General features: G+C 42.3%; 1 protein-coding gene across 1 annotated transcript in view; it reads right to left on the reverse strand.

The window, feature by feature from the left end:
* Positions 1-9,108: 9,108 nt before the first annotated feature.
* TGFB2 (transforming growth factor beta 2) overlaps positions 9,109-23,663 on the reverse strand; it is a 73,318-nt gene continuing 58,763 nt past the window's right edge. The window contains exons 3-7 of the mRNA XM_005306948.5: positions 16,810-16,942; positions 16,582-16,692; positions 14,509-14,674; positions 13,324-13,477; positions 9,109-10,340 (exon numbers count right to left, since the gene is read on the reverse strand). Coding sequence (XP_005307005.1) covers positions 10,182-10,340; positions 13,324-13,477; positions 14,509-14,674; positions 16,582-16,692; positions 16,810-16,942 — 723 coding nt within the window. The 3' untranslated portion in view covers positions 9,109-10,181. The remainder of the gene's footprint in view (positions 10,341-13,323; positions 13,478-14,508; positions 14,675-16,581; positions 16,693-16,809; positions 16,943-23,663) is intronic.

Below are 23,663 nucleotides of genomic sequence, written 5' to 3' on the forward strand. Positions count from 1 at the left end.
GCAGAGTTTCAAAGGAATATATCAAGACGAAGGGACAGGAGTGCATTGTAACAGAGGAGAGTAACCCAAATTCATACTGCAGTTTTACCCGGACTATGCAATTAAACTATTTCTCCACAATTCACGGCCAGGTTATCCTAGCAGAAACAGGTCTTGTCATCCTTTACCGCCTTGACAAAAATATGTCTTGTTCTAGATTTCTCTACAAAGATGCTTTTTCTTAAAACATGGCATTTTTTCCCTTGGCAATCGTTATAATGAAACTCATTTCATTAATAACAATCTGGCCCCTGATTTGGGATTCAAGAGAGCTTGGTTCTATTCCTAGCTCTGCCACTCACCTACTGTGTGGAAGCGACTTTTCTCTGTCTCAGTTACCCCATCTGTAAAAGGGGGACAGTAATGACCTTCGTGAAGCCCTTTGAGAGCTAGAGTTAAAAAAAAGGCTCCATAAGAGCTACGTATTGTTATTAGGAGTGGTCAGAGAGATGGGCCCAAGCCACAAAGGTTGGGTCCAGATTTAGATCCAAACTTTCCTAAAATTCAAGATGTGTTTGATTCTGAGGTTTCGATCTGGTGCAGGAGTGTTGTAAAACACTGGGCCTTATTTCCTGGCCTCACTCACATGACATGGCTCAGAGTTAAAGCGCTTGCTCCTGTCACAGGCAGAAGCCGATGTTCACTGTTAATTTTTATTTTTTTTAAATCACATGCAGATAAAACATTAACACATCCCAATCCCCACAGACGAATACAGCCAGTGAATAAAACATGCCAATGGAGATGTCTAGGATGCAGGTCAGGGTAGATGTCCTGGATGCGCCTGATGGATGAGAGGATTATGCTTCCTGATGTGACTCAGCTAGCAGCAATTATTATCTCTGCGCCCCCAGAGCTTTCTGATCACACGGCAGCGTCTTGGAGCTAGGCACACAAATGAAATGCGCTAAGGAAATCTATGTCACTCTACTCCTGCAAAGCTTAACGACTAAAAAAGTAAAAGCTGATCATCTACACGCGAGAGCTGAGCCTGAGCCAGACCATTTCCCTAGAGTTCGGGGGTGCTCCCACCTGGAGTCTGAGTTTGCCCATCAAGGAGTTATGGATCAACTGCTAAATTCACTTCCCCAAAGTTTGAATCTGGGGTGCAGGCTGGTTGGGGGAGTCCCCACCCCACGTGGCAGCTGCAGTGCGGTAAAGAGGCTGGCCCTATCCCCTGAGCCCTGTTTGGTTTGTGGGGAAGATAGAAGGGAGGAGCTGGCTTCTGTGCATCCCAGAGCCCCAATCAGTTGCCAGCCCATCTGCTGTTGGGTGATGAGGATGCCACTGCGGAGGAGGAGCTCAGCCCTGCAAAAGAGAGCACAGGCCACTGGCCACCTGATCAGCTCTGGGCCTGATGCTGCCGAGAAGGGGCCTGCAGGGCAGGGCTGGGCGGAGACTGCACAGTATGGCTTGCAGGCAGTGGGATACGCGGCTGCTGTGACAGTCTGAGCTCATGGCAGAGTTAAGCCCAGAGAACAGCCTACAACAGGCCCACCCCAGTAGGTCTGGCTGCCTATAAACAAATGGAGCCCAAAGGTCAGGGTAATTAGGAGAAAGTACTATAATCTGGCCTGACACTGAAGGCGCCCGAGGGTGACCATATTTCCCAAAGGGGAACTAACTCAAGCCCTCCTCCTCCCCCCCCCCGCCCCACGCAGGGTTGGCCTAAGCCACTCACCCAAGCCCACGACCACAACCTCCCACGTGAGGCTGGCGTCACTATTCACCCGAGCCCTGCCTCCCGCGCTGCACGGGGCTGGCATCACTGCTCCCCCTCCACCACACATTCCACCACACCCGACTTTTTGACAAAAATGGACATTTGTCCCATTTGCTCTTCCCAACTGATCAAGTTGGCAAGAGCAAATGGGACAAGTGCCCACGGCCAAAAACATCGGGACGGCCAAGACAGGGCTTAAAAAAGGGACCGTCCCAGCCAAAACGGGACGTATGGTCACCCTAAGCCCAGACAGGATGAGCACAGTTAGCTGGCAGCTAGCACAGCTGCAGGGGTAATGCAGTGCAGCCAGCGGGGATGGGGTGACTGCAGGCAAGGGAAGCCTGTGTGTGAAGCTGGAGCCAAAGACAATGGCATCACAACTAGTTCAGCCAATCAGGCTGAGCTATCCAGCTTCCAGGAGAAAGCTCTGACCAGTATGTGGATTAAAAGGATAGGCCCCTGAAGATGGTGTGGAGACCAGGACCTGGCCACTGCATACTTGTGCCAAATGCAAGTGTAACCCACTCATGAGTGTGTGTTACAAATCCCCCTCTGTGCCCAGTCTGCAGAGGATATGAGACTGCTACAGCACCACTTAGAGAGCCCTGGCTGACCTGCTCAAGCTGTAGTAACTCATGCTTTTAGGTCTGAAGGTCCACAGGCTAATTCCCAGTGTGTTTGCTAAGCTGACAGCACCATATAACCATCATCTGCTACCCAAAAGAGAAGGAGGTCCTCCTAATCTGGGACTAAGAGACTGAGGCTGGAAGAGCAATTTAGTTGCTGGCGAAGCTTCTTTGTTACCTGTCTGGGATTTTGTGCACAGTATAATTGCTGTGGTTAATTAACCACATGTGAGTCTTGTTAATTGTTCCTTTTAATTGCCCTAGGATTCTGTCCATGCACTAAGTGGCTGATAAAGATGCTGGACTATATCTATGATTGCAGATATTGCTAGGTAAATTCCGACCTGCTAAAAGATTTCTCTATGCCAAGACAAAGGAGTAGGAATTTAGGAACAGTAGGAACCAGTTTCAAGTTTGATAAATACTATAACGAAGACCAAAGTAAAAACAAATACAATTTACTTGTGTCTCTGTTCAGCTTACAGTGCTTTATGTTCACACAATCCATCCTCTATCCACATACTCCTTGCACACATTCAGTGCTCCTGATTTATGTGCACCTGTCTCCTCATACGTGAATTGGCTTTAGTTCAGACCAGACATCTGCAATGATTAATCTCCTACATTGCACATATAGTAGTTTGGGTTTGCTAAAAAATGCTCATTTATTATATTTTGAAAACTTATTTAACTTTTCTCACCAAACCGATGGAAGCAACATATTTTATTACATCTCTGAACACAGATGCAGCTCCCAAATCTTCTTAAATTGATCCAGACCACCTCTAAGATAGCAGGTTACACACTGCAATGGAATGCATAACTTGACCGTGAACTGCTGCATATTTTGTACTTCATATTTACATTTTTCCAAATGGGGGTTGGGGGAGCCATTTTCTTCCAGATAAAGACACTTTCTGCTTTTGCTGGATGAGATAAATCTGTATATCCTTGGACTCTCTGCTGAGATTGCCAACAAGTTTACACTAGGAATTGGACTGAGGCCACCAATTCATTCACACAGGTTCCATCAGCTGGCAACGTCAGATCAGTACCATACTGCTGGAATTTCAGTCACTAGGTGACAGAGACTTCCCTGAGGGTCATCTTGATTTGTAGAGCTACAGTCCTGTAACTACTATTTTAGCAAATGGCAATTCAGATGATTAGATCCCTAGGTGAGATGTGGAGCTGGAGTGCTGGCAGTTATGCAAGCATAAGAGCTCATGGCACCATGGCCAAAGAGTCTAGAGGCTAAATTCACTCTAGTCACTCACTTTTGAGTACATAGGCCTTGGGTGAGCATGAGCCCTCTGCACAGGGGCAAATTTCACCCTGCTAGTGTAAGTGGGTTCAACTAAAGTAAATGGAGCTGCCTTTGCATACTCCAGCAGTGAATTTGGCCATAAAAACTCTCATTATAGATCAGCCTCAGAACCAAATCCCCCAAACTTTGGTAAAACTGTGGACCCAAATTTGAACATTATAGCTTGGCTCTAGGTCCCTGACCTCAGAATCTGAAAAAATGTGGACTTTTTTTGGCCTGCACCCACCACTAATTAGCTGCATGAAAATGATGTATAAGAACAATCTTCTGAATCCCACAGTGTGTTTCAAAGCATAAAAAGCACTTTAAGTCCTATTTGCCACTTGCATCTAGTTCCCTTTCTTATGAGTAAACAATCCATGCAACTCACACCTAAAAAGTTTTATTGGGCTCAGCCTATAGCATGTGCAAACATTACAGAAACCCAATGATCACTGACCCCTTCCCGACTCCTGCCAACATTTTGGTTTGGATTAAAACAACAAAAAAGGCAATGTTAGTTTCTTGGACCACCACAATATGTTTTAAGAAGGCTTTATGCCTATGGGGCTCAGTATTAGATTCCAACAGGTTACTTCATTAAACGAGCATATCAAATTTGATTGGGAGTTCTCATCAGCTCTCTGTTCCGTTTAATTTTATTTTTAAACAGATGAAGAAATTACTGTTACACCCATGCCTACTGACAAGCCAACTACATTACTTCACATCTACTTTATAACCACATATAATTACATAACCTCTTGGTTTATTTTCTCCCAGAACTCATGGCTCCTCATAGAATCTATTCCGTCTGATCTAAGAGGCAGATTTTGGCCTAAAAACTGGTTTTCAAGACAGTTACAGAGTTTGGGGTTTTATTCCTATATTGAATATTCTATATTTATTAACCACATTTTGATTCAAGCACTGTAGCACGAGTGTCTCTGTTCAAGTCTGGGTAAGCTGTATTAGTAAAGGGAAAAGACAAACCCAACACACAGAAATATTCTGCACAAATAGTCTACCTTTAATTATGCATAGCTGTTTGATTACATCTCTTTATGAAGAGGCAGTTCTCATTTTTCAGCCCCACATCATAAAAGCTTTTCTCGGGACATTCTGTTCTCTCTACTTTGTTTCTTTCTAATTATACGCACCATAATTATTTTTCTAACTAAAAATCCCCATCAACCCCCCATGAAACATTCTTCACTTGTAGAAATAGAGAAACCAGGACTTCAAAGTGTTTTGACAAACAGGTGCTCTGTAAGAATGTGTATGGATCACTTTTGGTAAGAATGTGATTGGAAAGTCCTATCATTGGCAATTTTACATCAAAAGCAGCATCTTTCAGCAGAACTTCATTTAAATGGAAATTAAAGGCCTAATAATTTTACGTTACTGCAGTTTTATGCCAGTGTAACACCACTGAAATTAATGAAGATCAACCAGTGTAAAACTAGACTAACCCTGGTGAACTGAGTCCTAAGATTATTTTAATGTTCATCCCAAACCTAATTGTTTAAGAAGATATTTACAGTCCTCGGGGTCTATTTGTTATTATTAGCAAAATATGCTAAATAACCAGGTACAAACAGATGGGTTTTTTCTTCAGCACCCAAGGTGTGCATAGTATTTCTTGGATAGTCCCTTAACTTCCACTGAAATCAACAGGAATTGCACTTGCTTTGCACTTCTTGCCATCAGCTTCTATGTTTGAAAACACTTTTTAATATACAGTATTCATAAATTCATCTTAAAACATTGTGGTCTAGTCCTGTGACTATCCCTCACTTGAGTTACGTTTACTCATGTGACTAAGGCTACTGATGATCCAGGGAGTAAAAGTTGTGGTATTGGGCCCTTTGATTCTTAATTGCTCAGGTGATGTGATTGTAAATTGCAGAATGGGGTGGGAAAGACTCTTCTCATAACAAACAGTAGAATCAAATTACTTGTCAAGAGAAATAGAACCATGTAACTATTTCTCTGCTATGAACAAACCACTATAAACACAGTGGTTTGCAAGTAGAGTATAACACACACACTTAACCAACACATGACAGAACTAAGGGGAGGCAGAATTGTGACCTCTTATGAGACTGTGTGGGAAACAGCACAAGACAAGAGCTCACAATGACTACCCCGGTATGTAGCTCATCAATCTGAATACTGTACAATTTCAATGAGTTCTATCTAGAGGTCTGAGCTGGCCAAGAGCCTTTGTCATGTGGATCAAGAACTGGACTCAGATCACCCACTCATTTCACCTAGCACAACTGAACAGACAGAAGTAGAAATTATTTTGTCACTGCCAGGTTGACCTGGTCTGGATTCAAACCCGTGACCTAGCAGGGAAATCCCCCCACACAATTGGTAAGAGACTGATGGCAGTCCCTGTAGAGAGGTTCTAGGCTGATTGTGTGTGGCGCAGATCAGGGTCTGGCCTCAGCGATGAGGAGGTGTAACAGAGGTTTGCAATCCCACTGCCTATGTTGTAACTATGAATACAGAAGACTTTACTCTCCAGGACTGTCAATCCAGAACACCTTTTGCTGGCACTACATTTACCTGGAACAATTTGCTGTCAATCAATATGCCTGTATTTATACTGCAATGAAAGGAAAAAAGCACTGCATGGATTATGTAATCTTTGCACTAAAACAGAGCAAAGAAGCGATCCATCCATACAGAGAACAGTTTTTGTTAGATTCAGGCCACAGAATACAATTTGAAGAGCAAGTATGCAAAAATTACTTCCCACATTAGGCTGAGACATATAGTACTGAACTGAGGGATTTCTTATGTCAGAAGAAGACTGCCATATGAATGCGACATAAGCATATAATTGAAATAATTTATTTACCACTAGAGCACCACAAAAACAGACATACACTGTGTTAAAATACAAGGTAATCGGTCATCAAAATACAACACAGCTGTTTTTATGTTCCTTTTTTTTTTTAAACCGTGCCGTCCATACAACTGTATTGCTGCTAAACACACAAAAAATGCTATCCTAACCCAACCAGCTGAGTGCTAAGATTTGTCCCTCAGCCCCACCCCTTCCCTTTGAGGCTGATCCTGTGAGGTACTGAGTATCTCTTGCCCAGTGCTGAGTATCCTTAATTCCCACTGTCTTCATTGCAAGCTGAGGAAATCAGCACCTCACTGAGGGGTGCCATAGTATGCCCCTCTGTGCCTCTTTATTTCCATTTACACCTCATTCTGAGGCTTTGCGCTGAACTTAAATAGCGCCAGGACCTCCCTCGCGCTGCCCCTCTCCACAGGGGTGAGTTTCACCCCAAAGGAGCTCTGGCTGCACTTTGTTGGATCAGGCCCAATGTCCTTTTTATTCACTAACAGGAAATATATGTCTAAAAATAAACCAAAAAATGAAAGATTTAGGAGCTGTAAAATAGAACATTTCAAATACTGTCAGTGCATTTCTGAGGAAAAAATAGAAAACAAAACTTCATCCAATTTGGGGAAAATGACCTAACGCAATTATAAGGCGTTATACACAGATTTTTTAAAAACATCCCCACCTCCCAGGCCCAAACTTCTGGCTGCGTCCAGCACATAGGGAGTGTAGTTGACACTACTGGCATCTCAGATCCTGCTATTAAAATCATCAAGCTTCAATACCAGGTTTTTGCCACATTTAAATTGATAATGGCAAGTTGGGGTTTTTTTTAATTTGCCCAACCCTTGTCTCCTCCTCCCCACATATAGAATTCTGATATTGAAGCTAATAAAACAGATTAAGGCTAAATGCTGCAAACGCCAGCAATCACAGTGCTCAAAGAGTTTCGTTTATTTCCATTGGTCTCTTCAGGATAGTAAACATGGCTCCTGCAAGTGTTTGGAGGATTGGACCCTTCATTTGTTAATTTCAATTTGCTAAATAATAATACTAGAAGAACCACATACACATACAAACCCTCATATACCTCCTCTGCACTGAGACAATGGGCAGGGTCAGATTATTCATTATTCGTTATGGGCAGGGCTACATTATGATCTCAGCAATGAGCATGGGCTCCCAATGAAGTTAATGGGAACTGTCTGTGCAAATCAAAGGGGTAGAATCCAGACCTTGAGCTTGATTCTCCACTATGTTACTTCAGTTTTACAGCAATGTTGCTCCACTAAAGTCAAGGGAGTTACACTATCCTAAATTCAAGTTAACACAGTGGAGGATTAGGCCACTAATGTTTTGCTTTAAAGCTTCAGGGGTGAAATCCTGGCCCCATTTCAGTCAATGGCAAAACTCCCATCAATTTAAATGGAGCCAGGATCTCACCCTAGGTCCTGTTCCTGTATTGTATTTGAGGGAATGTGCCCTTTACATCCAATTGTCATGTTTCCTTGCACAATCTTCAAGCTTTGCCATTCAGAACAATTTATAATGTGAAATCAATTGAACTGTTCCTTTTCATGGTTTTACACATCTTTGTCTAGCTTAGGGATCTGTTGCTATTCATTTATTTTTAAACACCGGGTACGACGTAGATCTCGTTTTACTCCCTCTGGAATACGATGAAGATTGTTAGGGCCCAAAGGAGTTTCCTAGATTTATGTTCCTTTTTTTTTTTTTTAGAAAGCGGGAAAAGAAAAGGTGTTATCTGAAGGAAAAAAAAAAAAGATTAAACAAAGACACAGAGCCCGATCCTCCAAATCCTTCCACATGCCAATACTCTCACTAGGCCTCATTTGATGCCACAGAAGTCAATGGCAAAACTTCTGCTGACCTTTGTGGGAGAAGGATCACTCCCATAGACTAACTGCAGGTGAAAAATCACTGCTGTGCAAAAGGCCAACGCAAGGCCTCTAAACTGATTCAGTCCCACTCAAGCCTTGTTTTTAGGGCTTCAGTGACGCACGTGCTTTGTCCTGGCTCTCTGCACAGTAGAGAATTTCCCTGTGTGTAAGGGTTTGTAGGGCGGGGCCCTAGCCTCGTAGCTCTTAGGCTGTGAAATCTTTTCTTAAAATCTTGCTCCTTTATCCATCTGTTTGACTGTCTTTAGCCGAGAAAAACAAAACAAAACAAAACTGGGTTTAAAACTCTCAGTCGCATTGCGATTCACTGCTACAAATGTAGATGAACTAGGATGTGGGGGAGGGGAAGAGGATACTATTTTAATCCATCCTTTTTGTAAAACAAAAAACAAATGGAGTCAGGTAGCTTATGTCATAATGATGAACAATATACAAAGCACATGTATAGCATTATTATAAAACATGTATTTGTAGTGCAAGTCAAAATATAGGGACTCTACTCATACTGGCCAGCTAGAGGGAAACACATGACTGAGTGATCAAAAAGAGCCCCAAATTCAAATTCAAACTCGTGAGAGTTGACAGTATTACAGAATACAAAAATATGGTGAAAATTTACACATTACACATAAAGTACTTAATTTTTTTAATAGTTTACAATAGAGATCTACAGATATGTTTCCAATTAAGCTGGCTTTTACTACCCACCTATTGTAATACTATAGGTATGGTTACATATACCAAAAGAACAAAACATCCCATAGCATAGCTATACAGCAACATATTAAGGTCTGAAGATTAGACCAGTACATGTTAAATATTTCACTGGTTTACTAAACTGACATTTTAATCATTTACAGTAAAAAAAAATCTTATAGACTTGTCTTTGAGACTGAAACAGAGTGTCCTTTATTAGTAAGTTTTTCAGTATTTAAAACAAGGGTTTGAGACCTTACAAGAAGCCTCCCTAGGCCGCTGGCATATAAAATAAGGCATTTTTAAGGCAGATTTTCTCAATAGTGTATTAACTGACTTCTGTTTTAATTGAACTAAACTAACCATTATTTTCAGGATCTTTTGAGCTTGAGTTCCCCTAAGCATTAAACATATTTCTGGCAGTTTATTTGGTCTCCACTTTGTCCACATTTGTTTCTTTTTTTCCAATGGTGAAGAAATGTTCATGTGATAGTTTTTACATACAAATAAATAATGCACTGTTAACACTAAAACTAAAAAAAATGGGTAGGATGTCTATCGCATAACAATACAGAGAGATCAAGTAAGGCATGGGACAGATACAGCAACTCCACTTAATGGGATTTTCCTGTTTTTTCCTTTCACATAGTAACACTAACACATTCTTCCAGTGTTTATTTTTTAAAAGGTGTGGTTCTTTTTGTTTTTGTTGTTGTTGTTTTTGGTTTTTGTTTGCTTCTTGTCTATCTCACTAACTGAGTAGGTGAAATGTAGGATAAAGGCCTTCAATGTTTTGTTTCAGATGCCAGTTTTAAAAAAACAAAACAAACAAACTTTCAAACAGTTCGGACTAGTACCGCTTTTCTTCTTCTTCTTTTTAGTTTTTTTTTTATTTTATTTTTTTAACACTGATGAACTTAGGTTTTCTTTTTTCTTTCTTAATCTCTTTTTCTTTCTTCCTTGGTTATTTTTATGCATTTGTTTATTGCTGTTTCAGGGACATCTTTTAGCTGCATTTGCAAGATTTTACGACCATGTTGGAAAGTTGTTCAATTTTGGGTGTTTTGCCAATGTAGTACAGGATGGTGAGGGGTTCTAAATCCTGGGACACGCAGCATGGAGAGGCAGACGCTTCTGGATTTATGGTGTTATACAAACTGAGTACCTAGAAGAAGAAAGAAAAAAACTGTGATGAAAACATTTATCATTGTGTCCACAAATCAATGCCTATTTCCGTCTCTGGCATCACTTGCTCCTATAGGGTTTGAGCTAAAGTCCAGTGAAGTCAGTGGAAAGGCTCTCATTGACTTCTATACTCTTTGGATCAGGCCTGTAGCCCTGGTCACACTTTACACTTTAACAATACATCTCATCCCATTTGTCTCCCTTGCCAAATACAACTTTGTGCCTTCTACCTCACTCACCCTGTGCCCATCATCAATAGATGCCAACATACACCAAGATATCCTTTCCTGCTTCAACAGACTTCTAAAAACCTGGTCCATACCACTTTCCATTTAGAAATATCATTCCAAACTCTGTTCGGTTTTGTATTGTGTTGTGCCAGCTTGTAAACCGTCAGGGGTACGGCCACTGGCACAGATAATTCACTGTACAACACTGTGTGTGACTGCAGGCTTCACAAATTATAACGAATAACACATTTGGTGCTGATGCTCAGCATTCTTTTGCTTTGGGGATCTCTTATACCCTTGAGGTGCTGTCCCCTTTATTTAGATTGTTAGCTTCTTGGGACACAGGCCTTGTCCTCTTACTTGGCTGCAAAACACCTTGAAATAAAATGATATAAGTAAATAAAAATGTGTGTGCAAAACTTCCATTAATGGTAAATAAGCATAGTCAGAGTTGAATGGAAAGGTTTTTTATCTGCCAAGAACTGAGTTAAGTTCACTTTCTACAATGCTTTAAAGTGTCAGTGATATACAGTAATCAATTGCTGGAGGAGAAGGCACAACACTAAACTCAGGTCTTGGCAGGTGAGTAAAAGAGGAAATTATTTTTAAACTCTTATTTTCACATACATCGATCTGATTTGTGCACAGATATGGGGGTTTGAGGGAACAATGGACTTAGGGGTATTTCTCTAGGGACATCCATGGAGACTACCTTGGAAATTCAGCCCTTTAAATCTACATGTAGTCGATGTACATTCTGTATGCAGGGCCGGCTCCAGGCACCAGCCCACCAAGCATGTGCTTGGGGTGGCGCCTGGAGGAGGGCGGCGCGGCGGGGCGCTCCAGCCCGAGAGCGGGGCCGCGACTGGGCTCGCCGCCCTCCCCGCGGCGCTCCGGCCGCCGGGGAGAGCGGGGCCCCAGCCGGGCTCACCGCCCTCCCCCCGGCACTCCGGCCGGTCAGGGAGAGCAGAGAGCCGCGGCGGGCTCGCCGCCCTCCCCCCGGTGCTCTGGTCGCCAGGGGCTCTCCGCCCTCCCCCCGGCACTCTGGCCGCCGGGGAGAGCTGAGAGTCCCGGCCGGGCTCTCCGCCCTGCTCCTGGCGCTCTGGCCGTCGGGGATTGCGGGCCCGCGGCCAGGCTCGGCGCCCTCCCCTGCCGCGCGGGGGTGGGGGGAAGGGGAGGGCGGCAAAAAAGCCAGAGCCGGCCCTGTCTGTATGTTACATTCTGTTAATGTGGTGGACACTGAAAGAGCCATATTTATGCTTTCAGCTTTTAGTTGACTGTTAACTGATGTTGTTTTTGCAAGTGCATCAAAGGGAGAAGCGAACCCTTCACTGAGTTAGGCATTGCTTTGTTTTTCTCCCATGCTGCTACGTCCATTATTGTTGCTATGGATTAATTGTGACTTTGATAGCAAAACTCTTGCCTGGAACCAACTACGGCCAAGTTAGCAGCTTTCATGCCACATTAGATTCACATGCAGAATGGTTTTCTCAAAGGGAAGTATGTAGGTTACCCACTGATGATACACAGGTATTTCCAAGGATGCCATTAATGTCTTAGTTAAACACTAAGTGACCTTTTCCCAGAGTTTCAGCACAGCGTTCGCAGCTGAGACAGAAGTCCTGTTCAGTGCAGCAACACTAACTACTTTATTAAACAACCTCTAACTTGTTGGGTAACTGTCCAAACCACATATTTGTGACCATGACAGTTATTCTTCCTTCTTCCTTAAAAAACAAGTGCTGCTCCAAACTTTGCATACTACTTCTGTGTATCAGAGGGAATTTATACTCTCTTGCATCTGAGCCTGTTGACACCGCTGAGCTACACTGATGCAGCCAGCCAGCCACCCACACATATGCAGTGCATATATACTGAATTGTTTATATTCAAGATCAACACAGGCCTGGACTATAAGATTTTCTCATACTAGAGAAAGCAAGATTACTGTTCAATGTGCTGTAATCCAATTGCTCGCTAATGCTAATCTGATATTTTAAAGAAGGCTTGAGGAATGGGAGCCATCATTCTTGGTTTGAATCCAGCTGCAGATTCCATGGCACAATCAGGAGACAAGTTTAACTTTTCACATTTACTGAATCTTAAAAGTAGAATGAAAAACAGGGAATAAATCACATCTATTCAGTTTTCATGAAATGTGTGAAAGGTGGCAGATCAACAGTGGAAACCAAATCCCTCCATTTATCCAAACAATAGGTAAGGTCCAGGCAGTGGCAGCGAAAGCTTCCCCACGCAGATACCAGGCTTTTGCAACTTTGTAGGTGGAAGAAAGAGAATCCTTAGCGGAAGCTCCATTTTCTTGGGTAGCCTAGCAAAACTAGAACACGTTAACCTCCAGAGGCAGCGAGGCAAGGCCCAGTTTGTCAAATGGGCCAGTGGTGAAGATAAGGCACTCTCTCCTTGATGTTTATGACATACGTGATGCATCCATATGTCACAGCGATGGGCTCACTATTAAGATGAAATTCACTCCCATGCAGAGGGCCAGCACAAGGTCACATAAATCCCACTTAATCTCTAAATGGAGGCCTTCACTGGTCCGCTCTACAAGGCTGAATTTCACCCTAAGAAAGTCATTAAAATAATACATGTTTTGCACTGTTAAAGTTTTTGGCATTTGGTGGCAATGATAATACAATTCCACCCAAGGTTTTAACATAGATATTCTAATACAAGTCACATGAATCGAAGTTCTCAAAAGGCAGGACTTACTCTGCTGTGCTGAGTATCTGAGCTCCATAAATATGGACAGGCTCCTGCACAAAAATTAGCATGATACCCTTTAGGTTCATGAATCCATTTCCAGCCAAGATCCCTCTTGAAGTCAATATAAAGTTGACGCAGGCAGCAATTATCCTGCACATTTCTGGAAATAAAAATACAGACAAATGCATTGGTCAGAACCACAATGTGTGTGTGTGTGTGCGGGGGACAGGGGGAAGGTAGAGTGGGAGGGAGAATCCATTTAATTGCTTCCTTCATAATGCTTTACAGGTGAGCTCAACCCTGAAACTGTAAGATTCCATACAGTGCCCAAGCAATGATTTCAATTCCAAGTACAAAGGACCAAATCCTGGTCTCACTGAAATTAGACCCATAGATGCCTCACTACTGATGGTAAACTACGATTTGACAGGTTATCCCATGTACAGGGGAAGCACTAATCAGTCACTAGTCTACCAGTGTTGAATCAGAGGCATATATTTGAGAAACTAATCTATAGTTGTCTCCTGTGTGGAAACAACAGTGCCTGGGAGACTTAAGATTTTGTGGCTCTGCAATGGGGAAATGTGCAGGGCAACTGACCAACCCCTATAGAATTATGTGACTCAGCTGTAATTCTTTAAACCATGAGCTACTGGCAGAATCTACACTCATGGGATTCAAGAAGAAAAAGAAACAATTTCTTGGAAACCAATAGTAGCTCAGAGTATACTGAAATCCAATGCTTAGCCACAATTATTTTTGCTTGTATATACAACTGTTTTCCAGACTTAACATTAGGAAGGTCATACAGGTACAGACTCTGCCAAGGTGAACTTCCTCTGAGGAGGTTAGCATCCTCACATGAACTATTTCCTGTGATTACATGACTGGTGTGACTGGGGACTAGTACTGGTGGATCTTGATTTCCTGTTTTCTAAAGGTCATGAGTGCTCTCAACTCTCATTAACTTCAATGGGAATTGAGGGTACTCATCTCCTATTAGGTTCAGATTCCACATGGACATGTCAGTTTTACTAGAGACTGACCTATCCTGTCTGAGAACACGGGGCAGAGTTTTGTGTTAACACCTAGTAAAAAGAAATTTATCAAATCATGTTAGAAACAACCCAAGTTACACTTTTAGGCATCTAGGAGTAAATATAAGTAAGTTGACTTTATACGTATATTTACCTAAAACAATAGGCAGCATCTAAAGCACGCTTCTTCCGCCGACTGGGCTGTTGCGACTCAAGTCTGTAGGAGGGTAATAACATTAGCAGAAGATGTGGGGTCTTCCCACTGTATTTTTTCCTATTGGACCTGAAAGCTTTCTCATCACTGGAGGAGCCATCAATACCTTCAAAAAATACATTTTGGTGATAAACATTGTGTTGCTTTTTCTTCACAAATTATATAAACCATCTCTTTAAAAAAATCTCTTTCTTAGAAAACTGGTGGTGAGGACATCTGGTGGTGTGTCATGGGGGCAGGGAATCACAACCTGAGATCTCTGCATTAAGGTATATATAGCGTCATGTACCCTCATGTTTGACATATTGGCCTTCCCCCAATTTTAGTCTATATAAATGGCTTTTTGAAAGCAATTAATGGATCTATCAAAATCAGTGATGGAAAAGACTTATTGGATCACCTACCCATGTGGGAAAATCCACTTTGTCTAAGCTAGTTTTAAATGACCTGCATGATGATGCTTTTGTCACTTTATGTGGGAGTCCAATCCAATGGAATCTCTCTCTTTTCAGATTCATAGCTTTTAAGGTCAGAAGGCACCATTAGGTCATCTCTTGACATTTCACCTACACTTTTCTTTGCTTAATTTCATTCCATTATTCCTATTTTACCCCACTGTGCCATCTGAGCAATTCCTCTTCGTTCTTCATTTTTACACCTTTCAAATGCTTGTACACTCTTCTCCTATCTTCCATAGTCTTCCATATTACTAACCAATACATATTATTTTGTTCTGCTAATCTTCCTTCATAAATCAATCCTTCCAGCCCCATAATCTGGTACATATCTGGCAATGGGGACTTTAAAATAATTTTACTGGAACTAGAGATCACTGATACTGGGATTAATTAATTTTTTTTGGAAGCCATTGACAATGGTCTTAGGTCACTACTAGTCTTATTCAGTAGGACAAAGGACTTCAATAGATACACCAGAACTTTGGCGAATACAACGTTGTAGATCATTTATACAACTTTGGCACATACTGTATAGTTTTTCCCCACATGATCTATGCTACAGTTAGAGTTAATGCATATTGAAACATTACATCAGAGATATAACCACGTGAAAAAACCTAGGAGCAAGAGGAGCTGTTAGAATCCCGCGAAGATTCGGGAGTCCATTTGCAGGTACTCACAAACAGCAAGGCCTGATATGGTTTTACGTCAGTGGCAAAATAATTATCCTTCCAAAAATGGTATCTTGTGATCAGCCAAACAGTGTTTGGCACCAGGACATTCTTCACATTATGTGAATGGCTCTTCTGTCCTCCAAATTCAAGATGACATTACTCATTTGTTTGGGGAAATGGAAACAAACACCTGACTACTGCCTTGCCTATACTAGAGAAATTTACCATGCTCAGAACTGCTTAGTCCCTCTTGCACACTTGTAAAACACACCATGTTCACAGACAAAAGTGCTGTAAACAGTTTTCATGTGCTCTAAACACTGTCTGGATTAGACCTGCCTACACCAGGGCTAATCAATGGTTTAGTCTGCACTATTGTAGCCTGCACCATTTTAGTGCTAGTGTGGACAGCAATAAAATAGTTCAGACTGAAATAGTTCAGTCAATACTGTCAGCTCAGTTATGTCCCATAGTGCACTGGTGATTTCAAGATCTCCCAAAATCCACTCTTTTGGGATCTGTGCGATAGATTGTGAGATAGATATCAATAGGGCATTGAAGGTAAAATGGTTTGGAACAGGCTAGCATGGATGCACTGAACCATTTGTGCTTATGGCAGTGCAATCTCCTTGATTCAGTTGTGGAACAGTTACATTTTATAGTGTTTACATGGCTTTACCCATGTGTCCTCAGTCATCCCATTCCCCCCAACAAAGAGTCAAAGCTCTCTAGTTCATCATCCTCAGGCTCCCAAATCAGTTGTATTTTATATTTTACAGAGACCATGAAAAGTTCCTTATTTCTATCTTTTAATCCACAAACATGACTGCCCTTTGTACACCCTCCCTCCCCTCCCCTGGTTTTTGTTGTTGTTTTGTTACCTGCAAATCTTGCTTCTAGCTCTTCACTTTTATTTGGGATGATAAAATTATTTGAAGGCACGAAGGTGCAGCATGGACAATGTAAACTTATCTTAAATCCAAAGTTCCTCTCTGCAAAACATGAAAGTGAGAGGGATCATTTTTACATCTGGAGTGACCCTGAAATAATTCAGGTAATGGAGGAAGAGTTGGGGTGGGAAGGCAAGAGAGAAGAGAATTTCTCATCACCTTTGTGATGGAGCCATTCGTGTACAGCTTCAGTGACATCAAAAGACAGCCATTCTCCTTCAGCTCTTGTTTTAACTACCTTGCTATCAATGTAGCGCTGTCCTGGCGAAGGTAGTTCTTTGGATTTAACAACCTGAAAGAAACAGTGAACATGTCAAGACTCTGTAGATTACAGTTTTGAAGACTTATCAAAATGGACACTCTATAAGAGCTTAACATAACACAGTGGTATACTAATAAATAACATAACAGCAATCTACACATACACAGGGTAGACAGACATTCAGGCATTTTGACACAAAAATGTATGCTAAGTATTGGTGCAGGAGAAGGCTCTATCAATGGGAGACTTGCTGTTGACTTCAGAGAACACAAGAGCAGGGACTAAGTCATCTGCACATTGTGGTAAAAGTGACATGAAAGATACTGGCAAATGAGGTCTTTTCATCTCGATTTCTATTATTCTGTTCCAGAACCAGTAGTGCATATGGTCCACCACCAGTTACTCTATAGTTCTGTTTAGTCATAGGGACATGGGAGTTGCCAAGCTGCAGTTCATATCTATCCCTAATGCAATATATCTTACCTCTAATATACTTGATGCTTCAAAAAAGGGTGAGGAATCCCCATATTTGCACCTAGACTTACAAAGTATTTTCCTGGGTAGACTTGGGGAAACCACTTAAGTAATTAGCTTATATCCAGAAACAAAAGCACTTCCACATAGTTCTCCAAGGGAAATCTAGAGAAATGACAGCAACAAAATGCTGCCCTGCACTACAATACTGCAGAAGTGGTGGAGCAATGGGAATAAACTCCAACATTCAAGTTAGCGAGGACAGTCCACCATTGGCCATAATACATCTGTTGGGTAAATTAACACATGCACACCTCAGGCTAAAAGAAAGCCTGTTGGTGCTTTGTACATTGATGATACTGTTATATTCTTACTGTGACGGGTTGGATCACAGAAACCCCCCTGGGAGCTGCCAACTGATGTGCCAAGATTACCCCTGCTCCTATTTTCCCTGCCAGCTCAGGACTCCAGCACCCTGTCTTGCTGAGCCAGACACTCCCGTCTGCTCCAACACAGACCCAGGGTCTGAATTACTTGCCCCAAAGCTGCAGGTTAATCTGAAAACAGCTCACAGAAGTGTGCTTGTCTTTAGCACTCTGATGCCCAACTCCCAATGGGGTCTAAACCCAAATAAATCCGTTTTACCCTATATAAAGCTTATACAGGGTAAACTCATAAATTGTTCGCCCTCTATAACACTGATAGGGAGATATGCACAGTTGTTTGCTCCCCCAGGTATTAATACATACTCTGAGTTAATTAATAAGGAAAAAAGTGATTTTATTAAATACAGAAAGTAGGATTTAAGTGGTTCCAAGTAGTAACAGACAGAACAAAGTAAGTCACCAAGCAAAATAAAATAAAATGTGCAAATCTATGTCTAATCAAACTGAATACAGATAATCTCACCCTCATAAATGCTTCAATAAGTTTTTTCTCAGACTGGAAACCTTCCAGGCCTGGGCACAATTCTTTCCCCTGGTACAGCTCTTGTTCCAGCTCAGGTGATAGCTAGGGGATTCTTCATGATGGCTTCTCTCCCCCTCTGTTCTCTTCCACCCCTTTATATATCTCTTGCATAAGGCGGGAACCCTTTGTCCCTCTGGGTTTCCACCCCCCCTCACTGGAAAAGCACCAGGTTAAAGATGGAGTCCAGGTCAGGTGACATGATCACATGTCACTGCAAGACTTCATTACCCATTTGCCAGCACACACATATACAGGAAGACTCACAGGTAAAGACAGCCATCTGCAGACAATGGGAAACATCAAGATTCCAAACCACCATTAATGGCCCACACTTTGCATAATTACAATAGGCCCTCAGAGTTATATTTTATATTTCTAGTTTCAGATACAAGAGTGGTACATTTATACAAATAGGATGATCACACTCAGTAGATTATAAGGTTTGTAATGATACCTTACAAGAGACCTTTTGCATGAAGCATATTCCAGTTGCATTATATTCACTTATTATCATTTTTTATAAAACTATTCCAGTTACATTATATTCACTTATTATCATATTTTTATAAAACCATATAGACTGCACAATGTCACAACATATGTTGGGTAAATTAACACATGCACACCTCAGGCTAAAAGAAAGCCTGTTGATGCTTTGTACATTGATAATACTGTTATATTCTTCAAGAGCAGTTCATCTGTACATAAAAATTACCTTGTTAGAGCTACTAATGTACTGACTCAGGGTTACTGGCCACAGGAATGCTCATTGTATTACAGACAACTGCAAGAAGATGTAGCTTATGCAGCTGTTTGTAGAGGATGCAGCAATATAAAGCAGTGTAAATCCTAGTTGAATATCACCTTTTATTGGTACTGTTTAGGATGCTTTTTTTAATCCAAACTTTCATTCCAGCTTAGTTTGTATTTTATGCCAACAGGTTTACCACAACCTGGTACTGAGCACACACCTCATTAGAAACCCCCTTTGTCCACCTATATACGATGTTGCAGCACATTTCCAGATTCTCAAGTGCAACAAATTCTTCCCCTTATTTCCAAACAACTGAGCAATCACCGCATTGCATACAATCACAGATTCCCTCTATATCTAGGAAGGAAAACTTGGGCTTATGGCTGTCTGTCAACCGGCATTACTACACTGACGATTTTTTTTATTCAGGGAGCTGGAATGTCATGCCATGTTAAGTACATTTTAATCAAGAACTAATGATAACATCAGTTTGCACCCATTGGTATGCCAGCTCCATGACTTCATGGATTTTTTTGCCACAGTCTGAGTCCATCTCTAAAATGAATGAGTGACAGACATACTCATTTTTCCATCCTGTGTTCTCAACCCCAAGTCAGCACTTTGTTGGTACATAATCAGCAAATGAGATGGTAAAATTCACCTGAAAAATTCATGGACAACAGGCACGAAAATAGGCCATGTGATTGAAGTAGGTTCTTCATCGTGAAACAATGGGAATTTGTCTACTCTCTAAGGGTCTGATACTGCCCCAGATACAGTATTTCTCCACTGACTTCATTGGAGCCTCTGTATGGATCAGAGAATTGTATTTGGATCTCTCCTCTCAGAGAGCAGCCCTTGCACTGAACTTGTCTCTTGACAAGAACAACAGTATGATAACTTCTTACTCCAAGGAAGGAGCATTTCTTCCTGCCCCAGACTTCTATTGAAGGACTGGGAGAGAAGGGATACACAAGATGCTATTGGTCCAATCCTACAAGCTGCTGAGCCCCTCTTTCAATGGGCACTGAGGGCATTTGGCACCTCTCAGAACTGGGGCCTATTTTTTCACAATGCATTCTTCAAACTAAGCATTCACAAAACTCTACAGCAAGAGAATGAAGGCAGCAAAGAGGTTCCCATTCCTCAGCTGTGCTCGAGGGCTGAGTGAATCAGTATTTACAGCTGTGAAAATCCAGTGGTGGCACAGATATAACTTTGGGTTCCCTTGGAATTTTACTGGGTCACTTCCAGTGTTCCTAAGAAGAAAACACAGCTGTCACGCTGCATGGATTGATGGATGCTTCTCAGAAGAGAGCTGAAGAGGACCCAGCACTTCTCCTCATCTCCGCCCTTCTGTGCAGTCACACCTCACAGCAGGTTTGACTCTTCATATCATCATATGTCTCTAAAGTACGAAACATGCAAAAAGCCATTTGCTAATGCAAGTAGATTTGATATGGTTGCCCTGAGACAAGTTAAGGATCTTCCGGTGGGCCCTCAGAGAGTAGAGGGGACTGGCCAAGGGAGAGAACCAGTCCCCAAAGAGCATGTTTTCCTACCCCTTTCCTTCCCTCTCCCCCATGACAACCTGCTGGCAAGAGGAACACTGTGAAAGGCATGTGTCAGAGACTATCAGTATTCACCAGGCATAAGAGACAGAGCGTATTTCACTCACCCTGCTTACACGGTGGTGCACTGAAAGCCAATCTTGCTCTCAGAACTGAAAGTGTTATGAGAAAAGTGTAGAAACACTAGAATGGGAATAATTCAGTGTGAAAGTTACATGACTATTATTACATTATTTGATCAGGAGACTTATCTCCTCATTCCATTCACAGCATCTGCAGGAAGAACAGAAAGCTATGGCACCTCAGGCCAGGTTATTAATTCGCAAGCTAAGCAGTGCTCAGCTAACCTATGTTATCAGTATCACTGGTTAATCAGTCAGGCTTGAGCAGTACTTGGATGGGAGCAGGGCCGGCGCAACCCATTAGGTGACCTAGGCAGTCACCTAGGGCGCTACAATTTGGGGGGCGGCGACCGCGGCGGTATATCGGGGGCAGGACCTTCCGCCGCCTCTGTGGGGGGCGGCATTTCGGGGCGGGGCCTTCTGCCGCCTAGGGCGGCAGAAAAGCTGGCGGCGCTCCTGGATGGGAGGCCTCCAAGCACTATAGGTGCTGCATTGAGTGATATTGGTGAATCAGCAGGAGTGTTCCTCTCTTCCCTCTAGGTTGAATCAGCACCCCCATATGGTGTTAGGAAGATACATAAAATCAGTGCCCTGACTGCTGGTGATCAAGAAAGACCCCATGACGTTTTCTTCCCCGAGAGGTAAGGGCATACTAGCCCCACTGTGCAGGCCAAATACCAGTATGGATCGTTACAATCTACTGATCAAAATTCCTCCTGCACTTTCAATTAGATAAAGTATTCTTCACTTCCTTTCCTACACTGCAGCACAGTATTGTTGTGCACTCTGACACAGCCACCCAGTAGGAGACAAAGTGACTCCTCTTTCTAGATAGTGCTTTGGAATCCTTACAGGAAAAAGGTGTTCTATAACTGAATAGAGATGATAACACTCCACATCCTCTCTCCTATCTTCCCCTGTTGTCCTTCTCTCATACTTTTTGCTGTGCACTTTATTTCTGGTCATACTCCGTACTGGCAACAACCTCTCCACTTCCCGTGCACTAGGACCTGCCATCTCTGTCACATACTCTTTAAAGCCCATTCCTTTTGGGAAGCTTTTCTTTCTATGCTGCTCTCCCCTCTGACAACGTCTCAGCACCTTCTCTGACCTGAAACATTGTCTTGTGACTTGCATTTGCATGAGTTAGATGATGAGTCTTTGGGGCAGGGACCCTGCTTGTTTAAATTATCTGCAAAGCACCATGTAGTTCCACATACTAGTGGAAAATAGAAGAAAATAAGTGGAGTGAGAAAGGGAAGACATAAATGACTCCAGGGGTGCAGAGAGGGGCATTGAGGTAAAATCCCCACTTCACAAAGCAATCACTTCAGATGTCCCTCTGGCATCTCCTCGAATCCCTCCCTTTGAACAGCTACAAAGAGTCTGATTTTCATTTGGATCCCAACCTTTTTTTGTGCATTATCACCTGCATGTGAAGGTGACAGATTCAATCATGTGCAGGCTTAGGAGACAGAATTTACATGTACAAAACCCCATCAGCCACATGTACCAGTGATACATTTGATCACATGCACACATGGGTAGGTGATAATGCTCAAAAGGATCCATGCACAGGTCTGTGCATACACAGCTTTATCGGTGTATGAGTGAAGGTCACCTTTGAAAATCAGGCCCAAGCTATGCAAAAGGAGAGTGAAAGTTCTGTGAAATACCTGCAGCTTATAAAGATATGTGTGTGAATGATCTTGTGTGTGTGTATAAAGTGCTTTTTTGGTCTAGCTTTCATGTGGGCTCGCACAATCGTAATTTTAAAAAGGGTTACTGCACAGTAGCATGGTATGCAAGTGCAAGTGGTCACATGATGGAAAGATTACCCAGGTAAGAGGACTGTATCCAGTAAAGTTCTGAACAATTACACACAGTATCACTTTTATTTGGTAGTATTGCTTTGACGTCTGAGAGCAATTTCTTGTTTTTTCCCTGCTCTGCTTTTGTGTACGGTACCCCTCTGTAAAGGCAATGGCTGGGAGAAATGTCTTTGTTAATCTCTTCAAGATCCCCATTACTGTTGTATCTGAGCGCCTTATAATCTTTAATGTATTTATCCTTAAGGGATGGGATTATTCTAGACCAGAGTTTCCCAAACTTGGGCCATGCCTTCAAGGGCTCGTTTTCGATAGCACTGCTAAAAAAAAAATATTCTGGACCAAGTTTCTTTTTACAAACTCATGAACTGAAGGCACCTTAACAAAACTCACAGGTGGTTTCTTGCCCCGTTGCCTATGCTTTACATCGGGTATGATCATGTACTATCAGAACCCTGTGAAAGAAACACACATATACTGTAGTTCATTTGGAGAGGCTGATGAAGCAGCGTAGACAGAAACATGCATAAGACCTCATCTACCTACACATGTTTAATGAACCCTAACTCATGCTGATGAGCACTCGCAGGACTAGTCGCAGGGATTTCAAAGGGGCTACTCACAGGAATAAATCCTCATGGATGAAGTAAGGGTTCCACAGTCTAGTCCTTTGCAGATTACATTAGGGCATCTTTGCAGAATACACCCAAGGCACTGTAAACAAACGGGGCATTCACATTTTTGCTGCTTATTGCCTACAAGACCCCAAAGTATTATATCTTATGCTGAAATTTTCTCCTGGTGGTAGCATAAGGACCAAAAAAAACCACCTCTCTCTGCCATTCCCCATTCTGTTCTCGTTCCCACCAAACATGTTGCTCTTTACTAATCCTTTAAAGGGACTCACTATAAAGTTTGAACAGTTATGAAGTAACCTTGAAACTCAAAGGGGTGCATTCACTGCTCAGCAAGGAGGGATATATGTATGCATCTCCCCATCCATTGTGAAGACAGTAGACTTTTCTGAGACTC

The sequence above is a fragment of the Chrysemys picta genome, chromosome 3 (assembly GCF_011386835.1).
Source record: "Chrysemys picta bellii isolate R12L10 chromosome 3, ASM1138683v2, whole genome shotgun sequence".
In the NCBI taxonomy this organism is placed as follows: Eukaryota; Metazoa; Chordata; order Testudines; family Emydidae; genus Chrysemys; species Chrysemys picta.